This window comes from Chiloscyllium plagiosum, chromosome 6, assembly GCF_004010195.1.
Source record: "Chiloscyllium plagiosum isolate BGI_BamShark_2017 chromosome 6, ASM401019v2, whole genome shotgun sequence".
Lineage (NCBI taxonomy): Eukaryota > Metazoa > Chordata > Chondrichthyes > Orectolobiformes > Hemiscylliidae > Chiloscyllium > Chiloscyllium plagiosum.
Window position 1 is genome coordinate 62217334 of NC_057715.1, and position 14435 is coordinate 62231768.

At 39.7% G+C, this 14435-nt stretch overlaps 1 protein-coding gene across 12 annotated transcripts in view; it reads left to right on the top strand.

The window, feature by feature from the left end:
- The window catches only part of tenm4 (teneurin transmembrane protein 4), a 660982-nt gene that overhangs the window by 518362 nt on the left and 128185 nt on the right, over positions 1–14435 (top strand). For 8 of the 12 annotated variants that reach the window (XM_043691653.1, XM_043691652.1, XM_043691657.1 and 5 more), the window contains one exon: positions 4990–5016. The exons of the other annotated variants lie outside the window; for them this stretch is intronic. In XM_043691653.1, coding sequence (XP_043547588.1) covers positions 4990–5016 — 27 coding nt within the window. The remainder of the gene's footprint in view (positions 1–4989; positions 5017–14435) is intronic. 12 annotated transcript variants of the gene reach the window in all.

The window sequence follows — 14435 nt, forward strand, 5'->3', positions numbered from 1 at the left end:
TATTGAGGGAGACAAAATGGAAAGTGAGTGGTCCGCTCACTCCTAGCCTCCCACCAGCTCAGTGGCAAATCAAATACTGGGACAGCTAATTAGTAGTCCTTTGCAGAAAAGCCTGGTAGCTCAGCAGTCAACATTGCCCACAGTGTCAGAGAGCTGGGTTTGATTCCAGCCTCGAGTGACTGCCTGTGCAAATTCCCTCCGGGTGCTCTGGTTTCCTTCCACAGTCCAAAGATTAACCATGGAAAAATACAGAGATAACTAGAGTGGAGAAATGGCTGCAAAGGCATTATTTAGGTGACACAGTGGCTCAGTGGTTAGCACTGCTAGTGTCTAAGCTACCTCATAGTGGCAGAGAGCCAGGTTTGAGTCCAGTATCGGGCAATTGTTTATGTGCAGTTTGCTCATTCTCCCTATGTCAGCATAGGTTTCTTTCCACAATCCAAAGATGTGCAGGTTAGGTGGATTAGCTATTCTAATTTGACCATAGTGCCCAGAGCTATGCAGGCTAGATGGATTAGCCATGGGAAAATTCAGAGGTAGGGGTGTAGATCTGTGTAGAATGCTCTTTGGAGGGTTAGTGTAAATTCAATCAGCCTGCTTCCACACTGTAGGGATTCTGTGAAACGTAACTATTGAGCAGTGTGAATGTTGTTCTATGCTCAAACAGGCATCTAGACTTGGATATCAGGCATCAAGACTTATGCCATATAATGGCAGTTAGTCATAGCCATCAATTTGAAGGCCCCGTTGCAATCTCTCCTTATTTCTTATGACAGCTCAAAACAGTGGATTCATGAAAGAAAAAGAATAAAAATGCTGCTACCTTCAGTAGACTCTACTACATTTGGCACATATCTTCTTCTGTGCCACTGATATTAGACAGGCCCTAGACACAATACACTGTGTAGATAAAGGAGGAGCAGTGAACTACCTTAAACAATCTTTACTCTGTAGCCCATACAGCGATAGCAGACACTATAAGGACCTGAGTGGCAATCAGGGAAATATAACATGATAGAAGCAGCACAGATTCTAATTTCATGCAGACTCCTGCCATTGAAGGTAATACCAGAAGAAAGAGTTTTTTAAAGCAAAGTACTATTTTAAGTGCTACTTTAAGACGACACAGGAGAAATTGCACTTACCAATAGACAGAGAGACTGTAGCAGGAGACATGAAGCTATATGGTGTAGATGGAATAACACCCAACATTAAAGGTACACTCCAAGTTGCAGTACAAGATAAATAGTGTCAGATAGTCGAGAACGCATACATCATTCCGAATCAGAATCTTCCCGCTTGAGAAAGAAAGAGTTGTTTACCTCCAAAAATTATTCAAACATTTGAAGAACTGCAACAGCATCGAAAGAAAAGTTCTTTCGCAAGGAAATACCCAACACTATTCACAAGATTAGGTAAATTCAATGTTCAACACAGCATCATGCAAAAAGAAAGAGGCAGAGCTAGCACATCTCTTCATACTCAGGAACCTTTGGGATCCCTAATGAATCAAGTTCAGAAGCAACTTAGAGAAATGATCAAAATGGGTATTGTTTCTCCGGTGCCAAAGCAGCCATGTGAAGTTCGGACATGGCCATGTTACAAAAAGCCAATGGATCCATCAGAATATTTGTTGACCTAATGCAGCTCAATAGAAGAGGCATCTGGGGAAATCCACCTTATTTTTCAACAGTCAATGAGAGTTTAGCCAAATTATGTAGAAGTAGGAATTTTACCAGACTCAATGCCAACAGTAGGTTCTGGCAGGTGCCATTAATCAAGGAGTCAAGACTGCATACCGCATTTATCACATCACTCAGGAGGTTTGGTTTCAACAGACTGCCACTTGGGATCACTATAACAGACATCACACTGCATAGTGGCTGCCTCAGTTGGGCCGTGGGTAACAGATATAGTTAAGGCACCTCCATAGAGATGGCACAGTCATCCAATACTCTGCAGACCAAAGGCAATGATATTGTCCATGCAGCTGATGGAGCTGTACAAAGGAACTGCTGGAACTTGTCTCCTTGCAGAACCCTCCTTGAATGGGACAAACCCAGCGAGGAACTTTATAAAGGTAATAGTTCAAGAACGATAACAGATTCAAGGACAAGAGTCCCCGAGCAAAGAAACCTGCTGATCTTCCAAGTCCAAAGAGAAAGCATTCTGGATGAATTGTGAAACATCCAGACAGCTCAAATAAGTGAAGTTAGAGATCTGGGGTGAGATAGGTTAGTAGTAAATGGAAATGTAGTTATTTATACAATTATATCATTGTTAATTATGGTGAAAAGATTTGGGGAAGCTTTTTTTTAAAGTAAGGATTCGAAAAGAGTTAACATTGAGCTCCACTAAGTTTGATGACGTGATTGGGTGAAGACAAATAAATTCTATACTAGCCTAGAGAGCAAATGTGTTCTGTGCAGCTCCAAAGCATTCTTATGTCTGATTCATAATATAAACTATATTTATTGCTGTCATGAAATAAATCATCTCATTACCTAACAAGTGTTTCTCCTCTTTAGCTGAACCTGTCTTTCCTCTACCACTGATAATTAGACAGGCCCTGGACTCAGTACAGACAAAGGAAGATTGGTGGCAGTAAACAGCTCTTAGCCTCTGCTACGAATGACAATTAGGAAACCTCACACGGAGACTAACATGATTATGTCAGATTGCCTGCCCAACATCATCATTTTTTTTTAAATTCAATCATGGGACCTGGACAATACTCGCTGGGCCAACATTTATTGCCCTTCCATAGTTACCCCTGAGAATGTGTTGGTGGAGATCTGCCTTCTTGAACCATTCATATGATATATATATGCAGGAGGCAGCCTGCCCAATTTATGGTTATAAAATACAGCCAGTGGTTTTCTCTTGATAGAAGATTGGGATAGACGTAAGTCATCCAATTTGAGCCTGCTGTACCATTTCCTATGATTCCTAGCAAGTCTGCCAGGTTTACGTTCCAGTCTGGTTCATGACTAGTAACATTTTGCATTTAAAGTCGGTGAAGTTTGAGCTCCTGGGTACTTACTGAGAGAATAAAGTCACAAGATTTCACAGTTTTGAATGAACAAAGCAAACTTCACAGTACCAAGTTAGAACAGATAAACAACTTACAATTTATATGCAATTCACGCTTTAACATCCAGAATCAACATGAAATAGATATGGGTAACAGGCCAAACTCTGCAGAGTACATCAAACAGCAAAATAAAACAAAGACCTGCAAATGCTGCAGATCTGAAATACACAAGATTAGAAAAAGAGTCATTGGATTTGAAACGTAATTATGTTTTCTCTCCACCAATGCTTCCAGCTGAGTTTCTCCAGGAATTTCTGTTTTTCAGTGCTTCAAACAGCAAATGTGGTCATGACATTTCTCATAAAATCCTGGATGTTCGTGATTCTGTGGGTAACCAAATCTCATTAAGACTTTATCTCCTATGCAAGGGATTCCAATTCTTTACTACTGAAGAACTGGTTTGAGAACTCCCTCATAAGCCACTCCCTCATGGACTTGCTCACTTACATATGATTAATCCATTCCCCTGAGAGTGTGTCTTACTGGATTTTGAGACTGCACACCAGCATCTACTCGTAGGTACAATTCTCGCTGTTTCGCTGACAACTAGTTTCACTGTGTAATATTCTGAATGTAATCTTACCAATGACCTGTACAGCTTTAGTCAGACTTCCTTTGTATACTTCTTGCTTGGTAGTGTTTTGTGATTCACATGTGAGGGCACCCAGATTCCCCTCTACCATAAAGTTCTGCAGGCTCTCTTTCCATTTAAATAATATTCTGCATTTCTGTTCCTCCCACCAAAGTGGATAACTCCTATTTCCCATATTTGAGCTGCCAATATTTTTGCCCACTCGCATGTCTTTGAGTGCTGATGAAGAATCAATGAACTCAAAACGTTAACTCTGCTTTCTTTCACAGATGCTGCCAGACCTGAGTTTCACAAGCAATCTCTGTTTTTACTTAAGTTCTCCAGCATCTGCAGTTCTTTGTTTTATTTTAGCTATATTGATCACTTTTTATCGTTCTTTATATTCTCACAGCTTGCTTTCTTAGCCATCCTTGTTTTGTCAGTAAATTTGGTTAGAGTATACTCATTCCTTTCATCCATAATCATACAGAAAGGACAGATCTGTACAGAGTACGATGGCTACAGCTCAAACATTCGCACCCGCAATCTGTTCAGCTACCCAGGAGTTCGTCATGTAATTGTTGGCAGGCAGAAAGCTTTTGCCATCAATAATGGGTCACCATTTCCCAGACCAATCATCAACTTGTTGCTGGCCAAATCTCCATTCGTGGGCAGCTCTTAGCTCCAGCTCATCCACACCTAGACCCTCCTTCACTGTCTGAACAAACAGCAGTGGTTACAACACTTAAAATAAAATGTTGGTGACTTGCTTGTAAGAAGGGTGGCAATGCACTCCATTACCCTTGATTTCAAAAATAAATCCTTTTCCCATTTCAGTTCCCAATGAAAAATAGAGAAAAATAAGAAAAGGTACAGTTTTGCTTGACATGGTACCGTGAAAATACTTTACCCCATCATTGATGTCAAGAGATTCTGTTGGAAGTTGGGTCGCCTGTACCCCTGTTGGACATTTTGTGTTGATGAAATTTCCAAGGCAGTGAAATGACACCACTGAATTGTAATCTCAGTTTTGGTATTTTGACTGGAGTGAAAAATAATAATGAATATGAGCAACATTGCAGAACACCTTTTTGTTATCATGAAAGCACTGTTGCTTTGGCATTGCTCTCCTGATGTGCATATTGTACTTTCATTTTTGTTTTACAATAACTAATTAATCTTTAACCATTGTTGTACTGATGTGTATATATACTACTTACTTTCTTTAGTTTGTAACAACTGACTCAACTCTTATGTCTCTTAGCTAGTAGAAATGTTCTTATTTTAACCTTTCCTAAATACCCTTTCTGTTTTATCTCTCAAGCTCACTATCTGGATAAGGTAGTGAAAGGTACGGATTTCTATACTGTGTCTTCAGTGAACTGTTGATGATGTGATTTAACATTCACCTTTTAGAATTTCTGTCACTGTTGTAATTAAACATTATCAGTCTGTTATGATTCACTTAAGTTTTCTTCGTTGGCTTCCCCTGGTTATAAGCAGATTATCTATTGTTTTAAATTTCTGTACTTCAGAACTCTTATTATTTTCATTGATGTTTCAGAGAAAAGCGATTGGAAATGAAGCTGCTAATATATTGGACCATCATCCAATTGACCCAACATTTTAATCCCCCATGAATTACTTTACCACTCAAACTCTCTGCCAGGGTTCATCGGGATTTGTTGAGGGAGAAATTGAAGATTAAAAAATTGCTGATGTCAATCCTTTAATGTTTAAGCACACTAATTGGCAGAATCGAAGTCGTTAGAACCATAGCCATAGATTTGACTTCAATGCTCTCCTCACAAAGTTTAAGCTGTTAATGTATTTTCTTTTCTATAACTCCGAGTATCAGTAGCTTCCTAAGTATTATTTAGTAAATATTCATTTAAGTTTGTCACTGGAAGTTCAAATCTGCATTTTTTTAAAGTGTCAGAGGGGATTGTAACACTGTTGCATCGTTAAACTTGTTTCCGGATCTGTCTCCAATTTGTTGAAACACACTGAGACCTAATCTTTCTTCTTTCTTTTCACTTCTCCTCATTCCATAACTTCTTTCCACTGTCTCCTGAGCATCTGTCTTTGAGGTTTGTGGCCCTCCCAACCCCTGACAGAATGGGTATCTCTCATTCTTTCCGCAGCTTGTATCAAAGCCTTGGTGAGTTGTCAGAACCCTTGGTACAGTTCAACCATTCTTCAATCAAGTGAGAACACAGATTCAGTTCACAAAGAAGTCCTACTGCTATTTGCATCTACAGGGCTCCTCCCATGTAAGAAGCACAAGATAACTTTAAATACATACGAACATACAAAACAGGAGGAGAAGTAGACCATTGGCCCCTTAAGCCTGCCCTGGCATTCAATAAAACCACAGCTGATTTATTTGTGTTTCATATTTTGATCTACCCTGATAACCTTTGATTCTTCTTCCTATAGAATCTATCTAACTCTGCCTTCAAATTCTTTCTGTGACCCCACTTCCACCACTAGCTAAGGAAGAAAGTTCCAAAGTCACACAACTCTCTGAGAGAAAAAAAAATCACCTCATCTGTCCTTAAAGGGCAACACCTAATTTGAAACAATGCCCCCTAGCTGTGACCTGGTGCAGTCGAGGAAACATCCTTTCCAACTCTACTGTGTCGCAACCATTCAGGAGTGTATGCATTTCAAACAAGCCATCCATCACTCTTCTAAGCATCAGTGGAAACAACCCCTGTCTGTCTAATCTGTCCTGATAAGCTATTAAACCTCCACTGAACGATCTCCAAAGCCTTCATATCTTTCCACAATAAAAGAGACCAAAACTGCATGTTGTAATTCAGATGTGGTCTCACCAATGCACTACATAGCTAAAGCATAACATGTATACTTTTTTGCTAAATTTCTCTCATAATAGTTGATCACATTCCATTCACTTTCTTGACTATGTGCAGTACCTGCATGTCATTTTTTATGACTTATGCAGCACAGCACTTCGATCCATCTACATCATGGAACTCTGCAATATTCTGCATTACAGTGATGCTCTTCTTTCTCATTCTTTTCCCCAAAGTGAACAATTTCTCATTTTCCCACATATACTCCATCCGCTAGATTTTTTGCTCAACCTAAAATTCCCCAATATCTTTTCGTAGCACACTTTCCTAACTCTATGTCACCTATGAATTTAGCTATGATGTCTTCGTTCCCCTCATCTAGTTCATTGATGTAGGACCCAGAGCACCTGCAGGTCTCCATTCTTCACAACCTGCCAATCAGACAAGGACCCATTTAAGTATGATCTGTTTTCTGCCAGCCAGCCAATCTTTTATCCATGTTAATATGTTGTCATCTTTACTGCAAGCTTTTGTTTTGTGCAATAATTATTGATGTGGTATCTTCTAGACATCCAAGTAACGTATGTGTACAGACTCCCCCTTATCATACAACTTGCTTCCTCACAGAAATCTAAAAAATTGGTTAAATATGACTTCCCTTTCAAAAATGTGCTGACCCTTCCCGATTTCCCTGGGTTTTTGGTTTACTAAGTGCATGCTTAGAATGTCTTTATTAATTCATTGTAATACCTTCTCCTTGAAGATATTAAAGAAAGTGGTGGGCGGCACGGTGGCACAGTGGTTAGCACTGTTGCCTCACAGCGCCAGAGACCTGGGTTCAATTCCCACCTCAGGTGACTGACTGTGTGGAGTTTGCACATTCTCCCCGTGTCTGCGTGGGTTTCCTCCGGGTGCTCCGGTTTCCTCCCACAGTCCAAAAATGTGCAGGTCAGGTGAATTGGCCACGCTAAATTGCCCATAGTGTTAGCTGCAGGAGTAAATGTAGGGGAATGGGTCTGGGTGGGTTGCGCTTTGGTGAGTCGGTGTGGACTTGTTGGGCCGAAGATCCTGTTTCCACACTGTAAGTAATCTAATCTAATCTAATCTAATATCAAGCTAACTGCATCATTTCTGACCTCGCTCAATTGTTAGAAAGAGGGATTATATTTGCTATTTTTCCACTCTGAATCTGGGAGTTTTGGAAAATTAATACCAATGCATCTACTAACATATTAGCACTCACTTATAAAACGGGAGCATGAAGTCCATTTTGACTCAAAGACTTATCAAACTACAACTCAGGCAGTTTGCTTTGCATCACTTGCTTCATGACCGCAGTTTGACTAAGATCTTTTCTTCATTTCACCTCCTGATTTACAGGAATTACTGGAAATGTTTTTGTATTGTCTTTGGGAAGACAAAGACAAAATTTGCGCATTTCATCTGCTATTTCCTTACTATCTACTTTTAACACCCATATTCACTTTCTAGAAAATAAAACTCATTTTTAAATGGACAGAAACACTGACAGTTAACTTTTACATTTCTAGCTATCATCTTCATACTGTAATTTCTTCTTCCTGATTAACCTTTTAGTTTGCTGTTCTTTATTCTTAAGCCTACTGTTCTTTAATTTCTGACCTGCCACTCACCTTTATGCAGTTTTTGCTTTCCTTAAGTAAGATGCTTTACCTAACTTCCTTAGTTAGCCATGGATGATGGATCCTGCCTTTAGAATTTTTCTTTATAGTGTTCATATGCTTCTAAAATATTCTGAAAGTTTGCCATTGCATTCTCAATTAATCCATCCCTTAGTTAAGTGTGACATTTCACTTCAGCAAGCTCAACTTTCTGATCCACATAATTGTCCTTATTTAAGTTTAAAGTACAAGTCCAAGGCTCAGTCTTCTCCCTTTCAAACTGGGTGTAGAATTCAATCATATTATGCTTGCTGCTACTTAATGATGCTTTAACTGTGGGTTTTTGATTAACTGTGTCACATTACACAATACCAAGTCTATTATAACCTGCTTATGGCCAGTTCCAGACAATGCTGCTGTAAGAAAATATCTTGAATGCATTATAAACTTTGTCCTATTGCCAACCTAACTTGTTTGGTTTTTATGTGGATTAAAGTTACCCATAATTGTTGCCATCCCTTGACCATGAGCACCCAATATTTCTTCCTGCATACTTTGTCCCCTATTGTGGTTACTGTTAGGAGGCCTCTGGACTAGTGCCACTTGTGATTTGTTTCCCTACTACTCAGCTTCAACCAATCGATTCTGCATCCTGATCTTTTGACTTTTCTAACTGTTGCATAAATGCCATCTTTGATAAACAGTGCCAACACTCAACTGTTGCCTACTCTCCTATTCTTCTTAATTGTCATATATGCCCCAATATTCAAAACCCAAATCTTGCCATCCTACAGTCACGTTTCCATTATGGTTATCAAACTATATTTATTTATTTAAACGTGTACTATCACTTTGTCTATTTTGATATGCCTGCTACATACATTCAAATTTAGTGTCTTTGGTTTTGTATTTTTGTTATCTGTGTAACATCTAGTTTTAATTGCTGGTATAATTCTACGTTATTTCTTTTTGCCCCCTCCTGTCATTCTCTGACATTCATTTCCCATATTACTCTGTCAACAATTTCACAGGACTGTCCAAAACCTAAAGTAAAGCTAAAATTTTATGTAAAATTAAAACTAAAAATCTCCTGCTCTAAGCTATGTAAGTTACCCTTAAGCTTTTGAAAAAATGTTCCGAAAGTCTCTAACAAACCTTGAGCCCTCATTATTTACCTTTCACAAACCCATTCACTCTAAAGCCAGGACTCAAAAGCTGATTTAAAAGAAAGCACCACGACTTACAAGCAATACATAAAAATTAATTATTAACTTCGACACATAGAGAATACACAGGTTACTAACACAAAAACCAGGAATCCAAATTCACAATAAATTATATTTACACATACAGCTTCCATCACAATTCTGTGTCTTTTTATCTTGGTCACATGTTTTTTACTATTTAGTTTAAACACGCCCTACTTGCCTCGTTACACAGTTTGGAAGACCACTGACCCCTTCATGGTTCAAGTGGCCCAGTGGCACAGCTCCCATTTTTGCCGGTATTGGTGCCAGAGCCCCATGAAAACAACCCAATTATCCCACTGGTCATATTCATCTCTCTCTAATTTTATATAGACTGTGCCAATTCCCAGTTGGCTTAATAATAATCCAGAGACTATAACCTTTCAGGAGTTCAGCCTTTTAATTTAGTTCCAAGCTCATCACATTCTCTATACAGAATGTCTTTCCTATTTCCACCTATGCCATTATTATTGAAATAGAATCGCAACACTGAAATAGAAGCTGCAACACTGTATTGTACACTCTGTGCTGCTACCCTGATATATTTTGCATGGTACAATCTGCCTGTATTTCTTGCAAAACAACTTTTCACTGTATCTTGGAACATGACTATGATAAATTAATCCAATCAATAAAATCAAGCAATTTATTTAGCAACAATTTTTATACTTTGTTAAAACTTAAGAATATAATGGCTCTTATCTACTTATCAGATACTAAGCAAATGGTTAGCTCCTTTCCTTGTAGTGGAGCAGGAACCAATTTCCATCGGGTGAGAATGTCAGAAAAGCCCAAGGAGACAAACACCTCCTTACCCTTTCATCACACTCTCCACTCACCAATCCTCCCAGGTTTTCTTTCCGTTTTCTTCACTACAATTTTTGATAATTTGCCTTGCTGCTCGAGAGAACCCTGCATTCATAAGCAGCTGAACAGTGCCTCGAGCCGCGTAGCACTAAAACTCGCAACATTGGATCTCCTTCTGATGGGTATGATCAAGGAATAGTACTGATAACACAAGCTGCATGCAACAATCATTCAAAGCAGTAACTACCACCGTTTTAATATGCTACTTACAATGTGATGAATCGGTATGCATTAATCTCATACTCAAAGCCCCCTCACCCCTTTTCCAAGGATTATCTGGTATAATCACTTCACATTTTATTATGCTTCCTAGAAGAACCATTCTTTCTTAAGTTACATTAAAGATTTGGCTGGTTTCTTTCAGAAGAACAAGCTGGTATTTAGCTGGTCATAGCTGTGCGTGTTGGGGAGAATGCTGTTTGGAGTGCCACATCGCTCATGGTCAGATTCATCTCGTGCCCTGATCATAGTTGTCTCTAGAACAGCTTGTGGCATGGTTTATTCTGAAAGAAGGTGTTAATTACACAAAGCTTCTGGCAAAGCCAACGTAGTTTCTGTTTAAAGTTATCTTTCCTCTAGCCCATGATGCCCAAGATAGGAGAGCTATGCCTCTTGGTCTATGCCTGTTCTTCTTTGGAATCTCCCAATAGATAACATTGGGATATCTGTGTCAAGCTCTCCTTGGAAACTAGTCTTACCTCTCTGTGGTGAAGTACAACTGTAGACCATAGATACTTCTGAGGTTTGCTGGCCCTGTTTGAGTGGAGAGGCAAATGGAAAGAATATGTTCTGAACAATTTGTCGTGGTTTCTGGCATTGAGAATAGTGAATTTCTTACAGTGAAGCCTACATCTGTTCAGGCATTTCCCTCTGAATTCTTCCCCTGCCAGATGAAAGTGTACAATCTTTTCAGTTCAGTGATCCAGTCTTTACGAGCCTCGTCTCTTGTCGAGCAGCTGTGTCAATGTTCAGCCTATCAAGTTGCATGTCAATACCAGCTGCAATGCATACATTATCAAGAAGCTGCAAGACATCAGTCAACCCGTGTATGTGTCAGCTCCACAGTCAGCATTGTTTTCATTTTCAGTTGTTTTGTTCGATTGCATGGATTTGATCCACTTATTGAGCATTGATGCGAAACTCCAAGCACTGATTGAAGCAGGCAGACTATGGAAAGTTAATTCCTTATGAGCAAGGAGTTTCCCAACTTGATGCAATCAGTAACTGACCTGAATGACACCATGGTTTCACCAACAATTGGAGATGTCCTTGCACTCCATGCCAGTTGATTTGGGCTTATCACTTGTAACTGCTTTCATCCATGTTGTGCTAACACTCTGCAGTGAAATGGAACGTTTTCTCCAGGATGGAAACACGGGCAAAATTTATGGAGACACACTCCTCCTCTTAAAATGAAGCCCAAAATGTAATCTCATAATGCCCTTTGCAGTCAAAGATGTTTATACCTCGTTTCCCCCCCTCGTTCCCCCCCGCCCCAATACAATCAAGGCTAACATTCCAGATCGAATTTCTGATTACTTTCTGTTTCCGAATACTCACTTTCTATGATCTATATACAAAAACACCTGAATCCCATTAGACCACAGAATTTAGTGAGTCTCTCTTTGTTTAAATAATGTTCTGCTTCTCTATTCTTCCCACCAAAATGGAAAACTGCGCTGTTTCTCATATTGAACCAAACCTGCCATCCACCCTTATTTAACCATTCCGTATAAATATCACAATAAGAATGTCACCTAATTTTGGTGCTTTTTCAGATACTTTGTGTGCGACAAACATATTCCACAAATGCTCTCTTAGTCTCTTTAGATCTGGTATAGTATTTGGATACTCCTATACTGTTGTATGTTCATTTATTCTTGTTACTCTATTTCTAATGTGTAAATCCCTCTCTATTGCATGATGTATGTTGTGTAACTGCCATTTTCTGTAATGCTAGGCCCACCTTGCACATATTCCGATCATTCTTGTTGTGAAACAAAATACTGATTTTCTGCAGAAATACTTTAATTTCTTCTTCCATCTTTTGCTGTATAAACAGTTTCTCAGTGATTACCTGAAAAAATATATAAATGCATATGTGACTTATGCAGACAAGTTATGAACCAGCACAAATGCCACAAGGTGGTATGGGTTATTTAAAACAATGTCCATCTTCTGCAAAACCTATTCCATTTCTGGTAGCACACTGCATTCAGTTGCTCCTTCAGGAGCAGAGGCATTTTGCATTTTTACATTTTACAGACCACAGGCTGCAGTCACATTTTCACATGTAATATAATACTGGAATGTATTTATTCCTTCCTCAGTCCTTGACATTTTAACTAGCTTGTCCTGCAGCATTTTCCAGCTCTCACAGAGTCCTGTGTGACTCTGGTATGCCAATCTCTTCCTCAAAGCCAAGTGTGCTTCCCTGAGTTTCTTATCTCAGAACCTATTTCCTTAAATAGTCTTCTTGAATGCTCAGGCCGTCTTCAACAATTCGGCAATGATGCTCGACAGAAACATTAGGGCAGTCATTTTTTGAAATTTCAATCAGGCATGTGGGGATAGCTGGCTGGGCTAATATCTGTTACCCATCCCTAGTTGTACTTGAGAAAGTGGTGGTGTGCTGCCTTCTTGAATCACTGCACTCCATTTGATGGACGAGCCCATTAGGGAGGATGTTCCAGGATTTTGACCCAGAGGCACAGAAGGAATGGCAATATATTTCCAGGTCAGGAGAGTGAATGGTTTGGAGGTAAACTTTCAGGTGGTGGTGTTGTTCCCATGTATCTGCTATGTGCCACAGGGATTAATGCTAAGTCCACTGTTCATCTTTTACAGAAACATTTTGAATGAGTATATAGGAGGCATGGTTAGTAAGTTCGTGGGTCACAGCAAAATTGGTGGTATAGTGGACAGTGAAGAAGGTTATCTAAGAGGATCTTGATTAACTGGGCCAGTAGGCTGAGGAATCGCAAATAGAGTTTAATTCAGATAAATGCAACGTGTTGCCTTTTAGTAAGGCAAACCAGGTCAGGACTTACACACTTAATGGTAGGCTCCTGGAGAGTGTTGTCAAACAGAGAGACCTCGGTGTGCAGGTACATAGTTCCTTGAAAGTGGCGTTACAGTGAGCCAGAGTGCTGAAGAAGGCATGTGGCATGCTTGCCTTCTTTGGTCAGAACATTGAGTACAGGAGTTGAGAAGTCATGGCTGTACAAGACATTGGTGAGGCCATATTCTGGTTCCCCTGCTGTAGGACAAATGTTATTAAACTGAAAAGGGTGCAAAAAGTATTTAGAAGGATATCACCAAGACTGGAAGGTTAAAATTGTAGGAGAGGAAGGGTAGTCTAGGACTTTTTCCCCTGGAGCGTTGGAGGCTGAGGTGTGATGTATTGAGGTTTATAAAATCATGAGGGGCATAGATAAGATGAATAGTTAAGATCTTTTCTCTAGGTTCAGAGAGTCCAAAGCTAGAGGGCATAGCTTCAAGGTGAGAGGGGAAAAATTTATAAGGGACCTGAGGGGCAAAGTTTTCACACAAAGGGTGAACATGCATGGAGTGACCTGCCAGAGAAAGTGGTAGAGGCGGGTACAGCTACAACATTTAAAAGATTTGGATTGGAAAGATTTAGAGGGATTTGGGTTAAGCACATGCAAATGGAACTAGTTCAGTTTAGGAAGCCTGGTCAGCATGGACAAATTGAGCTGAAGGGTCTGTTTCCATGTTATATGACTCTGACTTCCAACAACCACAACCATTTCCCTTTGTGCTAGGTATGATTCCAACCATGAGGGAGTTTTCTCCCACTTCCCATTGACTTATTTTGCTCAGGGTCCTTGATGATACACTGGACAAAAGCGACCTTGATGTCAAGGGCAGTCATTCACACCTCATCTCTGGAAATCAGCCATTCTGACCATGTTTGAACTCCAGCTGTAATGAGGTGGATCCCAAACTAAGCATCAGTGAACAGGTTATTGCTAAGTACCTGCTGCACGATAGCACTATTGATGGCACCTTACATCACTTTAAATATGGGGCAGTAATTTGCTGGGTTGGATTTGTTCTGCTTTTTATGTAGAGGAAAAAAACTGGTCAATTTTTCACATTTTTGCATAGATATTAGTATTATAGCTGTACTGGGACAGCCTGGATGCAGCAAGCTCTGAAGCACAAGTTGTCAAT